Below are 20,855 nucleotides of genomic sequence, written 5' to 3'. Positions count from 1 at the left end.
TTCATGTCTTCTGCCCATTTTTTAATTGGATTGTTTGTCTTTTTTTTATTGAGGTGTTGGAGTGTTCTATAAATTCTAGAGATAAGTCCCTTGTCCATATATTAATTCTTACAATGTTTTTAAGTTATTTTTCTTTTTTAAGTTGTTGTAAAATATATATAACATAAAATTTGCCATTTTAATCATTTTTAAGTGTACAATTCAGTGGCATTAATTATATTAAAAGTATTGTGGAACCATCACCACTATGTCAAAATTTTTTCATCACCCCAAACAAAATCAGTACCCCTTAAGCAGTAATTCTCCATTCCTCCCTTCCCCTAGCTCCTGGCAACCACCAATGTACTTTCCAGATATTTCATGTAAATGGGATAATGCAACATTTGTTCTCTTGTGTCTGGATTGTTTCACTTGCAAAATGTTCTCAAGGTCTGTTTACTTTGTAGCATGTATCAGAACTTCATTCCTCTTTACAGCTAAATAATATTCCATTGTATGAATAGAGTTCCTGGGTGGTGCAAACCATTAGTACACTTGGTCGCTAACCAGAAGATTGGAGATTTGGGTCCACCCAAAGGCACCTTGGAAGAAAGTCCTGTTGATCTTCTTCCAAAAAAGCCAGTCATTGAAAACCATGGAGCACAATTCTACGCTGATACACATGGGGTGGGTCACCATGAGTCAGAATTAACTTAATGGCAACTGCCTTATGTTGTTGTTAAGTGCCATCGAGTCGGACTTGACTCATAGTGACCCCTCCTTGGGTTTCCGAGGCAGTATCACTACAGAAGTAGATTGCCCCATCTTCCTTCCGAGGAGTTGCTGGTGGGTTTGAACCACCAGCCCTCTGGTAGGCAGTCCAGTGCCTTAGGCACTATGCCACCAGAACTCCCTGACTGCCTTATGGATAGACCATATTTTGTTATTTTGATGGGCATTTGTGTTGTTTCCACCCACCTTTTGGCTATTTTGAATTTAAGAGTTATTTTAATAAGTGCTATAGAGTCCCTAAGAAGCTTTTGTGGTGCTGTGGTTAAAGCATCGGGCTGCTAACCACAAGATTGGTGGCTCAAACCCACTAGCCACTACACAGGGCAAACATGAGGCAGTCTGTTTCTGTAAAGATTTACAGCCTTGGAAACCTGTGGGGGCATTTCACCTCTGTCCTGTAGGGTTGCTGTGGGTTGGAATTGACTCAATGTCAGTGGGTTTGATTTGGTTTGTAGAGTTGCTTATTGTACTGCCCTGTGTGAGGGTGCTATCTTCTTCAGAGTTGTGTTCTTATGTGCAACCTTTGCTTCAGTCCAGGATCTGTGTGCGGTGGAGGACCACGCCTGTGAGCAGCTTTGTGTGAATGTGCCAGGCTCCTTCGTCTGCCAGTGCTACAGTGGCTACACGCTGGCTGACGATGGGAAGAAGTGTGTGGGTGAGTATTCCCTCCCACTTCGCTTAGTGAGGAAGGACAAGTTAAGCATAGGAAGGAGGGGGAGGGAGGCCCACCGCATGCCTCCCATGTATAAAATTATTTCCCTTTGGGTTTCAACACAGTGCTCAGTTCTTTGGCCTAGTAGTTAGTCAGATCGTGACTTTACGTGTGGCTGAGGTCAGCATTTTCTCATTATGAGTTCTCAGCAAAAAAGCATATTTATGATAATCTACATGAATATAATTGTCTGTTACATCACTTGAAAAGAGCTGGGTGGATTTCCATCATATTTGGAGGGTATGTTTAAGATAGCTTGATTTCAATATAGCTCCTGTGTTATACATGAAATTCACTTGGTGGTGGGCAGTTTAGACTGTCACTTCAAAGACATGAGACTTCCTCCTGAGTACTGTACCTCCAACTGACAGCCAGATGTAAGAGCCCCGTTACATGTAATAAGACACCATGGTCAGAGAAAACCAACAGTAGATTTAAATGCAGGAGTCTCAAAGGCAGTGCTTGGAACTTCACACACCAACTTGCAATCAGCTGAATGACTTACCACTTGGGCGACTCCATGTTGCATACCTGGGGCAAGAGGTAGGAGAGGTGGATTTGGGATTGATTTCTTTAGTGATGATAATGGATAAATCAGAGGTGTCCTAATGGGGAAGAGAATTTCTAGGCCAGGTCCATATTAATGTCATGGTCCTGAGAGAACAAAGAGAACAGAACTTAGAGAAAAGTCACTGATGCACCTCAGCAAACATTCGGTACTTTCTACCAGTTATGTCACTGGGTATTAGGAACACAGAGGACCAGGAGACCAATGGTTCAGGAGTAATGGAGTAAAGGGCATATTTCCAGGAGTAGAGAGCGAGTGGTAGGAAAACAAGGACTGCAAGTTTAAACCACTCATTTAAAGAAGTTTGATAAAGATTAACCATGTCCAGCTACTGGTGGTTCAATACGATGAATTTCCAGCTTCAACACTACCATCGCAGTGGTTCCATTTCATGGACTTATCCCAGAATTATGACTGTGACCTGCATGAAAATTCAGTTCTTAGTCATTGACTTGAGACTTTTCACCCCTTTGAGTTGTTGGAGGGAGCTCTGGTGGTGTAGTGTTTAAGGCATTTGATTGCTGACCAGAAGGCTGATGGTTCAAACATGCCAGCCACTCCTCAGAAGGAAGGTTGGGCAATCTACTTCCGTAGTGATACCACCTCGGAAACCCAAGGAAGTGTCACTAGGAGTTGGATCCGACTCAATGGCAGTGAGTTTGAGTTGAGTTATTGGAGCCTTAATTTCAAGTGTCAGAGTCCTAGTTCCCTAACTGTTCATTTCACTCATTGTAGTACCGAGTTCATTTCTTCATTCAGGTAATCAAGTTTGGGTTAGCTACTAAGTGTCCTCCTTCCACTTTAATTGAATTCCTGTATCTCTGGTGGCATAGTGCCTAAGGCATTTGACTGCTAACCAGAAGGCTAGCAGTTCAAACCCACTAGCCACTCCCTGGAAGGAAGACTGGTCAATCTACTTCCCTAGAGATCAAAAACAAAAAGCCAAACTCACTGCTGCTAGTCAAGTTTCACTCACAGCAACTCCTCCTTGGGTTTCCGAGGCGGTATCTCTAGATATCCATAGAGATACTGTCTCGGAAACCCAAGGAAGGGTCACTATGAGTTGGAACCAACTCGACAGCAGTGAGTTTGTTTGTTTGTTTGTTTGTTTGTTTTGGTATTTGTAATCCATCAGCTACCATTAAATCTGTCAATTTCCATCCCAAACTGCATTTTTCTAAGATCATTTATCTATATCTTTGAGGGTGAATTTTCTGCTGTACTTGCTCAACTAGTGTTTACCCACTGCCTTGTATTTCTGGGTAACTCTGGTGATATAGTGCCTAAGGCATTTGACTGCTAACTAGAAGACTGGTTCAAACCCACCAGCCACTCCTTGGAAGGAAGGTTGGGCAATCTACTTCCGTAGTGATACTGCCTCGGAAACCCAAGGAGGGGTCGCTGTGAGTCAGATCTGACTTAAGGGGCAGTGAGTTTGGTTTGGTTTGGTCTTATTTGCATCTTACTGGCCCAATCAGATTGTAAATACTGGAGGTCAGAGGCCACTTGTACTTCTTCCTCCTCTAGAGGGTAGGCTCACAACACATTTTACTTGAGTCATTGAGGTTGAGTGATTGATTGCAGTCTCAAGCATTCCTGTTATTTTAATCTTCTCCCCTTGATTGGTTTTTAAATTAAAGTCAACTTTTGTTTATTTAAACAAATTTAAAAAGATGAAAGAGTACAGACGTGTACAAAATCAAAACCTGAAAGTTGTGTCTCATCTATTCCACTTCTTGGAGGTATTCCAGGCTAAAAACTTCCCTTGTTTGTCCTGCCTTTCTGGGCCATGTGTAACTTATTGTCTTAGTTAGCTAGAGCTGCCATCACAGAAATACCACAAGTTGGTGACTTTAACAAATAGAAATTTATTTTCTCACAATTTAAGAAGCTAGAAGTCTGAACTCTAGGTGTCAGCTCCAGGGGAAAGGGTTTTTCTCTGTTGGCCCTGGATGAGGTCCTTGTCTCTGCTAAGCTTCCACTCCTGGGCATTCTTCATGTGGTTTGGCTTGGTTCTTCCTGTTCCTGCTTTACTTGCTTAATCCGTTTTGTATCTCCAAAGAGGTTGGCTCAAGCACCCTACACTAATCCTGCCTCATTAACATAACAAAGACAACCTCTACCAAAATGGGATTATAACCACAGGCAGACTGGTTAGGATCTACAACACATATTTTGAGGGGACATAATTCAATCCATAACACTATCTCAAAGAACTGAGTTTTGTGAGGATTAAATGAGTCAATATGTGTAAAGTGCTTTAAAAAAAAAAAAAGAGTTGTCATGACTTGAACTCCAACTCATGGCAATCCCGTGGGTTTCCAGGTAAAACTGTGCCCCATAAGGTTTTCAGGGGCTGGTTTTTCAGAAGTAGATCGCCAGGCCTTTCTTCTCAGGCACCTCTGGGTGGACTTGAACCTCCAACCTTTTAGTTAGGAGTCAACTGTGTTAGTTATTTGCATCACCCAGGGACTCCATAAAGTGCTTAGAGTAGTGCTAGGTGTTTGCTAATAATATTATTGTCATTATCCCGTGTCTGATACATATCCACTCACTGCCCTAGAGTCGAATCCGACTCATAGCAACCCCTCCTTGGGTTTCCGATGTGGTATCACTACGGAAGCAGGTTGTCCAATCTTCCTTCCGAGGAGTGGCTGGTGGGTTTGAACCGCCAGCCTCCTGGTTAGCAGTCAAGTGCCTTAGGCACTATGCTACCAGGCAACTGATAAACATTAGTTAAACTGAATTTCTAAATCCTTTTTGATTTCTTTTGTCTTTTTATGAACGTTTCTATTTGTTCATAAGTCATATGCGTAGTATATTTTAAAAATCATATTGTGGTCTATACCCAGAATGATAGTGGTACATAACATGAGGATTTAACAGCTATTACTGCTGTCTTCAGAATTTATTCCCATATTCTCCTGCATAGATTACTCTCAGCGAGAAGGGGACTGTTGATATTTAAGTTGGGCACGGGGGATGAGAGGATCGATTTTTATATTGAAAATTCAGGTTTTTAATTCATCAGCCAACTCCTCTTATTTGAAACATGATTTTCCCCAGATATTAAGTATTGGATTTCTCCCCTATTGTTATCAAGATCAATAGGAAACCCTTCCTCTGGGCTTTTAAATCCTGCTATGGAATCCAATCACACCTTGTGAGGGAGGGGTTTTGTGAGTCTGACTTTGTTTGTGTCTAATATGTGTTTAAGAAGCCCTGATAGCACAGTGGTCAAGTGCTTGGCTGCTAACCGAATGGTTGGCAGTTCGAACTCACCAGCTACTCCACCTTGGAAACACTATGGGGCAGTTCTACACTGCCCTAAAGGATCGCTATGAGCTGGAATTGACTTGATGGCAATGGGTTTTATGAGAATATGTGCTCAGCAAGTAAATCGATTCTGCTATTTATCTAAACTACAAATTTGATTTTTCTTACTTCATCATCAACAAACTTTAAAATGGAAACATTCTTTTTTAAAATATTCTGTTTTTGCTAATGCTATTCCTTGCAGATGGGTCCCTGCTGAGAAACTCTTGGACTGTGACCAGATTATAAATCAGAAACTGTCAGTCACAGGTTTTTATTTTCTTGCACCAAAGCAGCATTTATCCTGAGAGACAGCTAAAGTGATTTCTCACAAGTTGGGCAGAGACTAAATGTGGCAAGACTGGCTTCAGACTCTGAGATCTGAGCACCCTGTCATCAGGAGAGATGAAGAACAATGCCTAGGAAATGACTAGATATTGTAAAGGAGAGTGTAGAAATTTCAGGCAAAAGCTTCAGAGAATGGATTTTGTGGAAGTAGCTGAGACCTTGAAACAATAGAGGCTTTGCTGAATAACTCACATAGATCTCCATACATCTGCCCCCTAACCTCCCTTTTTATAAGTATAATTTTGCAACCAAAGAAGTTATGCTGAGAACTCAAAACATGCAGCAAAGGATGTCAGAGTTGAAGGAACTAGCTTGCTACTTGCCATTGAGTTAACTCTGACTCTGGGTGGCCCCATGTGTGTCAGAGTAGAACTGAGTTCTGTAGGGTTTCCAGTGGGTGGTTTTTCAGAAGGAGGATCACCAGGACTTTCTTCTGAGGGACCTCTGGGTGGACTTGAACTGCCAACCTTCTGGTTAACAACTGAGCACATTAACCATTGCACCAGGGACCCCAGTGGACTAGCTACTCCACCTCAAAAAGCTTTTAGGTACCTGGAAACAGTCTCCCCCAGGCACTGTGGGCTTATTCTGCTGTTTCCAGTGGCCTGGTAGCTCACCTGGGGGCAGTTCTCAATTCAAGGTAGGATTTGTCACCTTTTAGTTTTAAAGGCCAGGTTCTCAGGACCCAGAAATTCCTGGACCCTTCGTTTTCCATCACCCCTCTGCTGCTCAGTTCCCCGGAGAGCTATGCACACAAAGAACAAAAGCAAAATGAGAATCAAAGTCTTGAGAAGCCAGCTTTTCCAATGAGATTGGGCCTGCAGTTGGTTGATTGGCGGAAAAAGTCATTTAAAGAGGAGAATCGTAAAAAACAACATCTCTAAACCCATCCTATCCATTTTGTTTTTATTTAAAACACGTTAGTGTGCATTTAGTAAAAATTAGTAATTTTATGTTCATTTGAGAAAAAAGTATGATTTTTAAAATCTTTCTTGCATAAACCATACCTATAATGTGTTGTCTATGATTTTTCAGTTTTGAACCCTTTAAATAGGTGCAAAAAATTGAAGACTTCTGTAAAACAATCTAAGGGCAGAGTGCTCGTAAACTTTTATGAGTTTTTCCCCCAATCGTTTACACTTCTTTCACCCATGACTGATTCTACAACAGTTTTGGCTGACAAACGGCCACAGAGTCTTTTTAAAACATTCAACTCAGTTGTTATTAAAAAAAAAAAAAAAAAAAAAAAACTACAATTTCTTTTGGTACTTATATTTTATTGTTTTTCATAATATTGAATTATATTATTTACAGTAACATGCATAAAAGTCATATGTAGGTTTGGAAACAAAAGCTACTTTGACTCTTTATAACAGCGATTCTCAAATTTTAGCATACATCTCAATTACCTAGAGAAATTGTTAAAACACAGATTCCTGGACCCCACACCCAGAGTTTCCGAATCAGTGGATCAGAGGTATTCATTGCCATTGAGTTTGATTCTGACTCATAGTGACCCTATAGGACAGAGTACAACTGTCCCATAGGGTTTCTAAGGCTGTAATCTTTAGTATAATCTTTACAACCTTTCAGTTTGTAGCTAGGGGCTTAATCACTGTGCCACCAGGGCTCCTTAGGTCAGTGGTAGGGTCCAAGAATTTGCATTTATAACAAGTTCTCAAGTGAAGTTGAAGGAGCAGTTCAAGACTTCACTTTGAGAACAAATAACCATACAACTTAGTCAATGGGAGAAGGTCACAGGTGTTCTAGAGCACGAGTGTTCCACCAACCTGAGCATTTAGCGGGCCCTGGGCAATAGCCCCAATTTTCTGATAAATGAAAAGCATTGATCAACCAGGAGCTGGTTAATTAGCCAAGACCAAAACCAAATGCACTGCTTTCAAGTCAGATCCGACTCATATAGCAACCCCTCCTTGGGTTTTCAAGGCAGTATCACTGTGTAAGTAGGTTGCACCATCTTCCTTCCAAGGAGTAGCTGGTGGGTTTGAACTGCCAGCCCTCTGGTTAGCAGTCAAGTGCCTTAGAGTTCAGTAGAGGTCAGTTAAAAGAGCTTCTGCTATACCGCTTCTTAAACACCTGAGCCAACATTGGAAACTCTGTTCTCAAACATTCTGGAAAGACTAGTTTGGAGTATGCGGCTTACACTTGAGACCTAAGCAAAACCTCCAACCTCTTCCCAGTATAAATTTTAGGGTCAGCATCCTCAGGGATCCTCTGAGGGACAGAGGTGGCAGGGCTCAGAGATGATACTGCATGATAAGAAAGAGAAAGCAGTACTCTGGGTTTTTGCCTTTTTGGTACAGTGAACTGCCAGCTCATCGTTGTGAAATCAAATTAGTGACTCCTCTATTTGGAGGAGACACAAAAAGGTAGGTGACCAGAGGTAGGCCTGGTTGATTGAAAGGATAAAGAATAGATAGGCAAATACTAACATTAGACACTGAGAGATTTTCAAGATGGCAAATGGTGAGGGAGTTGAGGTGGGAAGAGTCAACTGCTCATACAAGCCCGTGTGGACCACAGCACGGCCAACTCCTGTGACACTCAGACTAGGATATGTGCCAAGGCTTTGATCCCAGTGTCATAATTATTTTTTTTTAAATGATCCGTTGGTCTTTGAAAGATGAGAAATTAGCTTTTAGAAGGATTTGGTGCTAGCTCAATATTTATGTTGTAACTAAATCCCAGCAACTGACTAATATTCCATGATGAAGTAAGAGTCCATTGAGACTCTGAGGCTATATGAACACCCTGTTCCCACCATAATGATTTGGTTATTACACCCACAATTATTAGGGGGTATCAAAACACTATAGGGAGATGAAGTTGTAAAAATGATAATTTAGATGAAAACCTAACAAAACCCGGGCATAAAAGTATAAACCTGACACAGGTTACTGCCTTTCAAAGATCTTTCGCTTATCCCTTTGCATCCTCTGATGGCTATATTAAGTACACAATTATTTCCCCCATGCATGGTTTTGTTTTTCAATTGTACACATATGTTAATTTTACAGATCCCATTTCCCTGTTATTATTATTTAAAAGTTTTTGTTAGGGGAGGTGCACAAGTGATAAAGGCAACAAAGGTGAATACTATTACAATACAATCCTGCAATAACAGTAATATCAGTAATCCACCAGTAGATACATAGACATGCAAGCTGAGCAGGTAGGGGAAGGCAAATGTGACTATACGCAAGAGTATATATCAGAGGATATGTCTACATATGTATTTATATGTGCTGCAAATATATCCATGAAAATAGTAGCACATACAAGGAGCAAAGTTATGAAAACTTCTTAGCTGTAACCAAACATCCTGAGGGAATGAGTCACTGGGCCTGAGGACTCAGAACCACACTCTCGGAGGACATCTAGGTCAATTGGCATAACATGATCCATAAAGACAACTGTCTCCATTCTACTTTGGTGAGTAGTGACTGCTTGCGAGTGGTCATCTAAGGTGCAACGATTGGTCTCTCCTCTTCTAGAGCAAAGAAGAGTGAAGAAAATCAAAGATGCGAGGAAAAAATTAGTCTAAAGGACTAATGGACCATGTGAAGCTCAGTTTCCACTACCCCGAGAACAGAACTAGATGGTGCCTGGGTACCACTACCAACCGCTCTGAGTGGGATCACAATAGAAGGTCCTGGATAGAGTGGGAGAAAAATATGGAACAAAATTCAAAAATCATAAAAACGGCCAGACTTACTGGTCTGATAGAGACTGGTGGAAGCCCTGAGACTATGGCTCTTAGACACCCTTCAAGCCTGGAATGGAACTCACCCTCATGGCTCAACTCTCAACAAGTTTGTTGTTGAGTTGTTGGATTCAACTCGACAGCACCAAGTTTGGTTTTTGGTATTCTTCTTGTTGCTCAGGACCAAGTTCCTATAATCCGTCTTAATTCTCTTTTTCTCTAGTCTCTAATTACCTCTAGCTAATCCAATAGGAATCCTACTGGTCCCACCTTCAACATACACCCAGAGTACCTCTTGTGACCCCCCTGACCTCCCAACTACTGTCCTACTTTAAACCTCCACCATTCCTCACCAGGATTTCTGTAGCAGCCACCCGCCTACCTGGTCTTCCGCTCTCACCTTGCCCTTTATAGTCTCTTCTCTTCAGAACCCTCTAATGACTCCTAGCTTACTCAGAATGAAAACCAAAGTCCTTTCAGTGGGCCATGGGTCACCTCCTAATCTACACCCACTCTTCACACCCACCTCTCTTGCTCCCTACTCCAACCACCCTGGCTGCCTTTCCCTATTAGTAAATGTTCATCTCATTTTCTAGATTTCTTATTTTTGTCACTGTACATAACTATAATGCTACTATAAATACCTTATTGTGTACAATTATTTCTTTTGGTTATTTCTTTGGGTTATATTTCAAAGATGAACATTGTTAAGTTGCCTCCCTAAAGTTGTAATGCCACCCACTGTTAATAACTCTGTTTCCAGGCTGTCATGCCAGCACTGTGATTTATCCTTTTTTTTTTTTGCCAGTTTAATAGGTGAAGGGTACCTTGCATAGTTTTGATTTGCATTGAATTTTTAAATACAGTTGTTCATATGTCCTTTAGTTTACCTTCTGATATAAATTGGCTGATCTGGACTCCTTTTTTTTTTCTATGAAAGAGGAGGCTTTGTATTCCTATTTATTTATCCATACTTGTCATTGGGCAATAAAATGAATCCATATTTATATTTGTTGTAAATATGCTGCCACTCTACCATTCCTTTTACCTCTGTTTACATTTCTAATTCAACTTTGAATATGTCTTACTCTCTACAGCTGTGGACTATTGTGCCTTGGAAAACCATGGATGTGAACACAAGTGTGTAAATGCTGATAACTCCTATATTTGCAAGTGCCGTGAAGGATTTGCTCTTAACCCAGATGGAAAAACATGCATGAGTAAGTGATGCAAAAAAAAAAAAAAAGTTATGTTATTAATCTGGGGACTGTGGCTATGGAAGTCTCCCAAGCATAGATTAGGAACCAGTTGCCATCAAGCCCGCCTGACTCATGGTGGCCCCATGTGCATCAGAGTGGAACTGTGCTCTCGAGGGTTTTCCATGGCTATGATCTTTTGGAAGTAGATCACCAGGTCTTCCTTCCAATACGCCTGTCAGTGGATTTGAACTTCCAACCTTTCAGTTAGCAGCCAGTTGCTTAATCATTTGCACCACCCAAGAACTAAGCATAGATTAACATATGATTATGTGGTAGAGGTTGAATAACTTCTACCTCTATTCCTCCTTTGTCAGGTCTTTCTTAATTTGTCTTGAGACTGTAAGACAATGTCTATGGTCTCAAAATCACCCTTCAAGGAAGTTGATGAAGGTGCCTTATATCTGGAACCATAGGTGGGATACTCTAGCATCTATTGAGTGCGCTTGCAACTTGACCACCTTACTTCATGTTGACTTAGCCAGCTGTACTGATCAACTTTAACAGGGTTTAAGAAATATTTTCATGAAGTATTGTGGTTTGTGGACTTCAGCTCCAACTGCACACAGGCACAGGAAAATCACTGAGTTGGGAGGGTTGAATGTGTTTGCTTCTGGAGTAGGGTAGATGGAGGCAGTTATTATTATTATTATTATTGGACTATTTAGTTCATTTGATTTTTTACTGTACACATAAAATTCAAAATCAGTTTGAGCTCCCTGTATTGGAACATAAACATCTCTAAAGTAAAGGTGATCACTAGTTTTGCAAAAGGATTCCAAAGCATTCTTTTAAATACTTCATAAAAGTCATAGTACTTAAGAGATCATGTATAGATTATTAAGGTTCATTTGAAAGAAGCTTGTTTATAAAGTATTAAGCCCAAGCATTTGTGGGTTATTTATTTATTTAATTAATTTTGTTTTTATTGTGATTTGAGTGAAATTTACAGGGCAAATTCATTTTCCATACAGCAGTTCACATGTGCTTTGTCTCATGACATTGACTGAAATTTCCCACAATGCAGTAGCTTTCTTCCCACTTCCTCCCCATAGTTAACTCTTCCCTATATCCTTCCCTCCCCTGCACTCCTGCACCCCAAGCTGTCTTCCTGAACATACACAGCCCTTCTATTCTCCCATGATCAATCTCTCCAAGGGGTGTATCTACCAGATGTAAATGTTCAGCTCATATGCCTGTCTTTTGTTTGTCTGGAAGCCACAGGAGTGGGTTCAATTCCAGACCTGAAGGGCAACTAAGGGCCACAGTATCAGGGGTTCCACCAGGCTGTATCAGACCAGCAAACCTGGTCCCCCTTTTTTTTTTTTTTTTTGATAATTTGAATTTTGTTCCACATTGTTCTCCCACTCTATCCAGGATCTCCTACATAGATCCCCCTCTGAGTGGTTGACAGTGGTAGCCAGACACCATATAGTTCTTCTGGTCTTATAGTCGTATAGGCTGAGGATCGCATGGTATACCAATCCCTTAGACTAATTGCTTCCATGTGTGTTTGATTTTCTTCATTCTTTTAAACTACAGCATTTTTAAAGGGTGAAGTTTAATAGGAATTTAGAGTAAGTAAGACATCTCTAAGGAGCTGTGGTGCCGCAGTGCTTAAGGCACTTGACTGCTCACCAGAAGGTTGGTGGTTCAAACCTATCAGCTGCTCCACAGAAGGAAGATGTGACAATTTGCTTCCGTAAAGATTTACCATCTTGGAAACCTAATGAGTCAGAATCGACTCAATGGCAGTCTTTTTATTTTTATTTACTTGTTTAAGACATCTCTGAAACATACATTAATGAGAAAATAGGACTTTAATTAATAAAAAAGGGAGCACATTACAAAAATGTGCATTTATGGATGTCGTACCATGGGCCAACAGAAGTGAATAAGGCAAGGACTTTCTTGGAGGAGAAGATAACTTGTCTGAGTCTGGAAGGCTAAGTCATCATTTGCCAGGCAAAGAAGATTGAGATAAGGAGTTCCAGCAGGAAGAGAGATACATGCAAAGATAACAGCCAAACCAGAATATTTTAGATCTCCATGCTGGATGCATACCTGGCATATGGTTGATTTTCAATATTAGGTTATTGAGCAAGTAAGTGAATGGATGAATGAATTGCTCTATTTCTTGTTTTCCTTCCCTTATTAATCTTCTGAATTATAAAGTAGCAGCCTTTATAATTTGTAGTAGTAAGGACTAGGGAGGTATGGTTGCTGGGCTGATGAGTAAGTATTCCCCTTCAAAGGCACAGGCAATGTGCTGCCAAGAAGCTGCCTCAGTTCAAATCCCAGCTGTGCTGGATCATCATGGACAAGTTATTTAAACTCAATTTCCTTCACTGCAATAAGGGTTAATAGTAGTGCCTACTTCACAGCATTATCTCAATAACTAAATGAGATTATTTATATATACTACTTAGCACATTGCCTGGTGCTAAGTTCTTGCAAAAACTTTGAAGACTTTAAATTGGTTAGGTATTTATTGAGCATATACAAGTTGCCATCAAGTAGATTTCAACTCATGGCAACCCCATGTGTGTCAGTGTAGAACTGTGCTCCACAGGGTTTTCAGTGACTGATTTTTAGAAGTAAATCACCAGGTCTTCTTTCAAGATGCCTCTGGGTGGACTTGAACCTCCAAACCTTTCAGCTGAGTGTGTTAATCTTGCACTATCCAGGACTCCACTGAGCTAAGCTTAAAGGTACATAAAAAAAATCAGAACTTGGCCTCAGCTTTCCAATCACTTGTAGTGGAAGTTGGTGGGTGACACAAGCCAGATCCACATCAAACAGTCTGGCCATAGTGCAAGGTTTTTATGACTGAAGGCCCACTGTATGATGCAGACAAACCCATGGCAGGAGTTATGGGAAGGAGGAAAGCAGTTGCACTAAAATAGTTCGTGGTGCTGTCTCACCAGGTTGAAGCCTATAATGAAACATGTACCAAGACCAATCTCCTGCCTTTAAAGGACTCCTTCCATGGCTGGGGTCACTTGATTTCCATCTCCACTTCTAGCCCACTTCCCAGAGCTGCACCATCACCTCCATACTGTGGTTCAGCATGTCTCCTATCCCAGAATTTGTTGGGGTATGGAGAATTACAAGCCCCCGGATAGTACAGGCAAAGAGGTCTGAGCCCTGGATGCAGACTCTGGAACTAGATATCAGTGTAGGGGAACTGAGAAAGGAGGTTTGGCTGGGAGTCAGGGGAAGGATGGATCCAGCTGGGAGGTCTCACCAACTCGGCATGAAGCCTGGGAGTTCAGCTGTCTCTGGGCCTTGTCAGACTCCAGACCAAGAGGTGGGCTGTCCTAACACATGGGTCGAGAGGAGTTCTGGGAAAGCTGAGGATTCTGGGCAGTCTGCATCAGGGAGCTGTGTCCCCTAAAAGAAGGGCCCCCTTCCCACCATGCTTGGAGTCAGGGCAGGGAGCCAGCCTTTGGGAGGGGGCTGGAAAGAGAAAGGAGACACCCAGAGTCCTTGGGCAGTTGTAAGAATAGGAAATAAGGCAAAAGTCCAGCTGAAAGAACTGAGATGCTTGGGAGTTCTCTAGGTCTGTGACAAGGACAAGAACAGGGACTGAGAAACAGAGGTTAGTTACAAGGACAGAGGCATAGGATAGAAGTAGAAGTTCAGAATCAAGTCCAGTTAGTAATTAATAGAGTGTCACAGTGGGTTCAGTTATGTTAGCCTTGCTGCCTCTGTAATGTTGAGAAACGCTTTCTTTGGAATGCTTTCCTGCTTCTCATAAACTTGTAAAAAATGAAAGATACTCAATTTATTAAATTTCAGTCAACCTTAACTCTATCTTTAACCAAAATTATATTTGAAAGCTAGTCCAATTAGTAAATGTACAATTACTGTCTAAAAAATGGTAGACCAGTCAATGTAATATACAAAAACCAAACCCAACCCATTGCCATCAAGTCGATTCTGACTCATAGCAACCCTATAAGACAGAGTAGAACTGTCCATAGGGTTTCAAAGCTGTAAATCTTTATGGAAACAGACTGCCACATCTTTCTCCCACTTGAGTGACTGTTGGGTTCTCCAAGCATAATTAATTTATGATTAAACAAGAATGTACATAATTGAGCTTTATATTCCTGAACAAATAATTTAATTTAAAATATGGAAGAAGTGTTTACAAAAGCACCACCTTTTATATCAATTCCTCACCCTAAGTGACCCATTCAAATTATCTGAATATTTTTTAGAGGGAGAGGGTTGTAAACACAGGTACCATTGATTCACAAAAAATTGGCCAGATGTTTTGGGATCTAATTTGAAACCATTACTGCTGAGCTGGGCATGAGGACACTCTCAGATGCTTAATGGCTTTTCACTAGAAAGATAAATGGAGGACTTCAGTCCACTGTGCAGGTATATGTATCTTTGGTTTCAAGGAGACTGGGTTTCAAGTCTCATACTTGATCTACTAATCTTTCTAATACCCGTAATGATGAGTAAAGTCAACCACGGACACTGACTTTTGCATGTGGGTATTGATCATTTACTGACTTTGAGATCATTATGCTCATAAGTTTTCAGACTCTCCTGATAACTTGTTAACATTTTCATCCTTATTTTTCAAATAGAATCCTTTTGCAAATAGTAGGGCACTGAAAAGGAGTCATGATGGCATAATAATTAAGCACTAGGTTGTAACCAAAAGGTCGGAGGTTCGAACCCACTAGCCACTCCATGGGGAACAAGACCTGGTGATCTGCTTCTGTAAAGATTACAGCCTGGGAAACTATGGGACAGCTCTACTCTATCTTACAGGGTCACTCTGAGTCAGAATCGACTCAATGGCACACAAGCATGATGAATATTTGATGCTTGTATTAAATGTGAAACATGGAAAAATGAAATAATTTTATACTGAATTAGCAATAAAAGAGCTAGAAAATGTTGCTCACTCAAGGTTTCCTGGCTAGAATGTAGTTAGCCTGCTAAGCCCACTATCTTTTGACAGCCTGCAATGTGCCACTTGTGGGTAGGATTGTCTATATGAATTAAAGACTTTCAAGTTGGAAGAGACCTTAAAGTTCAACTGAGTTCTGGCTCAGACACCCATCCTACAGTGTCCCCACCCTACTATCATCCAGCTTTGCTTGAATATGCCCACTGACAGGAAACTCACTATACCTCATGACAGATGATTCCACTTTGTACAGCTGTTCCTCTTAGAAAGTTATTCCTTAAGTGGAGCTGAAACTTACTTCCTTGAGTTTAAAGGCCAACAGAACAAACTAAGCTTCCCTCATACTTCTTGATCACTAAGAATGAGTCATATCAGAGTAACTTAATTTCCTTTAGTAGATTATCCTGGCATGGAAAATATGGTAGCAACTGTGTCTCGACTTCCATAGACATTGCACCAATTTGCTAATGAAAGCCCCATAGATCATATGGAGAAATGTATGCTGGATGAAATAATGATTGGTTGGGTTTGTAACTGGCTGAATATCAGTACCCAGAGGATGTTGGTTACTGAACTGAGATCCTCCTGGAAGGAGTTTTTTAGGCAGCCTTGTAGGAAGAAGCCTCAAAGAGGCCATGAGAACTCTCTTCCGTTCTCAATGACCTCTTTTTGGTTCTTGATGGCCTCTGTTTCCTCATCTAAATACTCACAACACATTCCATCAAGAGTAATACCAATAACCACTTCTTCATTCAACAAATATTTGTTGAGCACCTCTATTTGTCAGATACTGTTCTAGACACTTGGAATATTGTGAATAAAATATGCAAAAACTTCTTCCCTCCCCTGGAGATTATGTTCTTTTGGAGCAGCGTGTGTTGTTGGTAGGTGCTGTTGAGGTGGGTCCAACTCATAGCGATCCCATGTACAACAGAACGAAACAATGCCCAGTCCTGCGACATCCTCACAATTGTTGCTATGATTGAACCCATTGTTTGCAGCCACTGTGTTACTCCATCTTCTTGAGGGTCTTTCTCTTTTTCACTGATCCTCTACTTTATCAAGCATGATATCCTTCTCTGGGGATTAGTCCCTCCTGATAACATGTAAGCAAGATAAAGTCTTAGCTTCCTCACTTTTTCCAAGACAGATTTGTTCATTCTTCTGGTAGTCCATGCTTTATTCAGTATTCTTCACCAAAATCAAATTCAAAGGCATCAGTTCTTCTTTGGTTTTTCTTATTCGTTGTCCAGCTTTCACATGTGTATGAGACAATTAAAAATACCATGGCTTGAGTCAGGTGCACCTTAGTCCTCAAAGTGACACCCTTATTTTTTAACACTTTAAAGAGGTCTTTTGCAGCAGATTTGCCCAATATAATACATCATTTGATGTCTTGACTGCTGCTTCCATGGACGTTGATTGTGGATCCAAGTAAAATGAAATCCTTGGCAACTTCAGTTTTTCTTTGTTTATCATGATATTGCTTATTGTTCCAATTGTGAGGATTTTTGTTTTCTTTATGTTGAGGTGTAGTCTGTATTAAAGGCTGTAATCTTTGATCTAATAAGTAAGTACTTCGAGAATAAGTGTATAGGATGTAATAGAGAGGGATGGACTCAGTGAGAACATGACATGTGATCCTGGACTTGAGGGAGGGAGAAGACCTTCAAGGCAGAGGGTACATAACACCAGGATAAAAGCCCTGGAGCAGCAACTATGCTATCTGGTATGTAGAAGAGCAGCGAGGAGGCTGAGTGCCTAGAATTGAGTGAGAAGGTAATGGTAGTGGGCACTGAGGTCCAGAGAGGTAACAGGCCAGATCCCATAGGTCTTTGCAGACCCTTGTAAGGTCTTTGTTGTTTATTATTCTGAGTGCCATGGGGAACTGCAGCAGAGTTTTCAGCAAAGAGTTTTATGATCTGATTTCAGATTTTTAATGGGATCTCTCTGGCTGCTGTGTTGACGCTAACTTATATTTTTAAAACACATTCTCACTTAGGACTCTTTCACATTCATTTTCTCCCTTGTAAATTTTTTGGATAATTTTGAATGATTGATGCCCAGCTCACCACTCTGGAGGTTTCAGAAACCATCTTTTTCCTTCTGAAATGTAAAACTCTATTTATCCTTCTGTTCCCCAGGTCTATCTCTGGTGCCCAACTCATTCCAGTTTGCCTAGAACTTTCTTGGTTTTAGCCCTGAAAGTCGAGCATCCTGAGAACCCCTTCAATCCCAGGCAAATGGGGACAGTTGGTCACCTAGGTCCATCTCTTGATTCTTCAGACTTCTTCAGATGTCATTGTAGTTCCACAGTTGCATTTGCAAATTATCTCAGAGATAGAATTTATCAGTGTCAGGACAGCTAGTACCTAAGGGTACTTGCTAACTTACAACTAGGACCTAGATGATTGTAGGGGTCAGGTGGGAAAAGTAAATGTGTGGAGCACCCAGGTGTAATCAATAGGGCATTGACTCTCAGCATGTGGCAGCAGGACCTGCTGCATCTGCACCACCTGGGAACTTGCTGGAAATGCAACTTCTGGAACCCTACTCTAGACCCTGTTGTTGTTGTTGTTATGTGCCGTCGAGTCGGCCCCAACTCATAGCGACCCCTCCTTGGGTTTCCGAGGCAGTATCACTATGGAAGTAGGATTGCCCAACCTTCCTTCCGAGGAGTGGCTGGTGGGTTTGAACCGCCAGCCTTCTGGTTAGCAGTTAAGTGCTTTTAGCCACTATGCTACAAACTCTGGGGTGGGGCCCAGCATTCTATGTTGGAACAAGCCTTATAGGTGATACTGATGCAGATCCATGTTTGAGAACCATTACAATAATGAGTGATGGGAGTGGTATCCAGTTGGAGCACACTTACCTTACCTTTGAGGACATCTAAACTCAATTGAACGAAAAGGTGTGCTGGTCAAACAAAATGTGTGGAAGCGCTTATAGTCTGCAGGGTTCATTTGTAGCACCTTGAAAATTCTCTTACACATGTCTTTTGCCCATCTTGACTTTTACTTCCCCATCATTCTTCTTTCTTCTAGCCTTTCCAATCTGAAAATCATTCTCTTGAAAAATAATTGAGGACTTATGTGTTCTTTCCATCAATATTTTATACTGTTGTTGTTGTTGTTGTTATGTGCCGTCGAGTCAGCCCTGACTGTCTTTAGTATTAGCTTTTTTCGTGTTGGTTTAGTTTTAGCTCATTTGATACCATTTTTATAGGCCATACAACTCTTTTTTTGTTTGTCCTTGTACTCTATCCTTTTCCATGTTTGGTGTGTGCTCTATTAAATCTGCGTTTATCAGTGAACTTTCTGTGCAGCCAGAGTGGCTCATTTGGAATATTTTCTCCCTTGTTGGAATGATCTGTCGTTAGATAATAAAAATTGTCTTTCTGTTGCTTCCCAGGTCTTGTGAAATAGGCTTCCTTGCCCGGCCATGGAACGATGCCCTGTTCTGCTTTTGTTTTTTTTCCTTTTCTTATCTTTCTTTTTCTTTCTAACTTTTCAAAATTTACTTCCCTGGGCAAAGAAGCTGTTGCCATTTTCATTTCCCCAACCCACATTCCTCCATGGATTTTGTTTGTTTGTTTTTAAAATAGGACCAACTTGTCCTGTCTTAATTTCCTACTGGTGCTACAACAGAAATACCACACAAAGGTGGCTTTGAAGAACAGAAATTTCTTTTCTCACAATTAAAAAACCAAAAAACCAAACTTACTGCTGTTGAGTCAATTCTGACTCATAGCAATCCTTCCTTGGGTTTCTGAGGTAGTATCTCTATAGATGTAGATTGCCCAGTCTTTCTTCTGAGGAGTGTCTGGTGGGTTTGAACCTCTAGCCTTCTGGTTAGCAGTCAAATGCCTTAGGTGTATGGACATAGATTGCCCAGTCCTTCTGAGGAGTAGCTGGTGGGTTTGAACCTCCAGCCTTCTGGTTAGCAGTCAAATGCCTTAGGCACTACACCACCAGAGCTCCCTGTTAAGGAGGCTAGAAGTCCCAACTCAGGACACTGACTCTAGGGAAAACTCTCTCTTGTCAGCTGTGGGGGAAGGCCCTTGCCTGGACTTCTGCAGTTCCTCAGTTCCTTGCTGATCTTCACAGGGTATCTGTATTGCCCCGTTTGTGCTAATCTTACCTTTTTAACTCTAAAGTGTTACCTTTTTAACCCCTACACTGATATGACCTAATTAACATAACAAAAACCCTATTCCCAAATGGTATTATATCCACAGGTATAGGGGTTAGGATTCCAACATATTTTTGGATGGACACAATTCAATCCATAACTTGTCCCTTCCTCTAGTCTCTGGGTGAAAAAAATGCTAAGCTGCTCTGTTTTAGCCAAATGCACATTCTAGCAGAACTTCACAGGGTTCAGGTCTTCCATTACTTCCACTCTCTCTGATCTTTATGCCAGTGGTACCCAAACTTTTCTGCCCATTGGATTCTCCTGGGGAGCTTCAAACAGTACTGGTGCCTGTGTCTCATCTCCCAGAGATTGTCATTTAATTGGTCTGGGGTGTGGCCTTGGGCTTTGGAATGTTTTGAAGATCCTCAAATGATTCTAATGGCAGACAAGTTTAAGAACTACTGCTCTAGGCTATGTTTCTTTCTTTTATTGAGGTAAGTATATATGCAACAAAACATTTGCCATTTCAGTGTTCTTCACATGTATAGTTCAGCAACATTAATTTAAGTCCATTATATTATCAAACCATCACTCTTACCCATTACCTAATTTTTCTGACATTGAATCACATCAGCATCAGCCATTTCTTCCATCAGACTAGGTGGCTTCTCTTGAACTCTACATTTTAAACTATGTTTCTTAATGGTCTTATGTTCAACTATCTCCAGTGTGTGTTTGCCCTGAGAGGCATAGGTTTCCACACATTCAGCACCACCTCATCATTTTTCCTGACAGTTCCATTCCTTCTGCACTGAGATGATTTTTCTGTGTTCTGGAGAACTCACATGGGGAAGGAGTGGGAGAAAAGTTGCTGACCAAGTTTCAGACATTTCGTCCCCAAGTTTCACTGTAAAAATGGCAGAAAGGCATGAGACCTCCTTGTCTAACTTCATGAGGAGAGAATCCAGATCAATATTTTATTTATTTTTTTTTTTTTAATTTTTTTTTTTATTAGGATTTGGGTGAAGATTTACAGAGTAAATTCACTTTTCATACAGCAGTTCACATATACTTTGTCTCATGTCATTGAC

At 41.0% G+C, this 20,855-nt stretch overlaps 1 protein-coding gene across 1 annotated transcript in view; it reads left to right on the top strand.

Moving 5' to 3' along the window:
* Positions 1–20,855, top strand: part of MATN2 (matrilin 2) — a 192,954-nt gene that overhangs the window by 100,083 nt on the left and 72,016 nt on the right. The window contains exons 4-5 of the mRNA XM_007934845.2: positions 1,304–1,426; positions 10,536–10,658. Coding sequence (XP_007933036.1) covers positions 1,304–1,426; positions 10,536–10,658 — 246 coding nt within the window. The remainder of the gene's footprint in view (positions 1–1,303; positions 1,427–10,535; positions 10,659–20,855) is intronic.

Source organism: Orycteropus afer, unplaced genomic scaffold (genome assembly GCF_000298275.1).
Source record: "Orycteropus afer afer isolate SDZICR_OR568_19922 unplaced genomic scaffold, OryAfe1.0 scaffold00021, whole genome shotgun sequence".
Lineage (NCBI taxonomy): Eukaryota > Metazoa > Chordata > Mammalia > Tubulidentata > Orycteropodidae > Orycteropus > Orycteropus afer.
The sequence above is the reverse complement of the archived record's forward strand: the minus strand, read 5'-3'. Positions and strand labels throughout refer to the sequence as shown.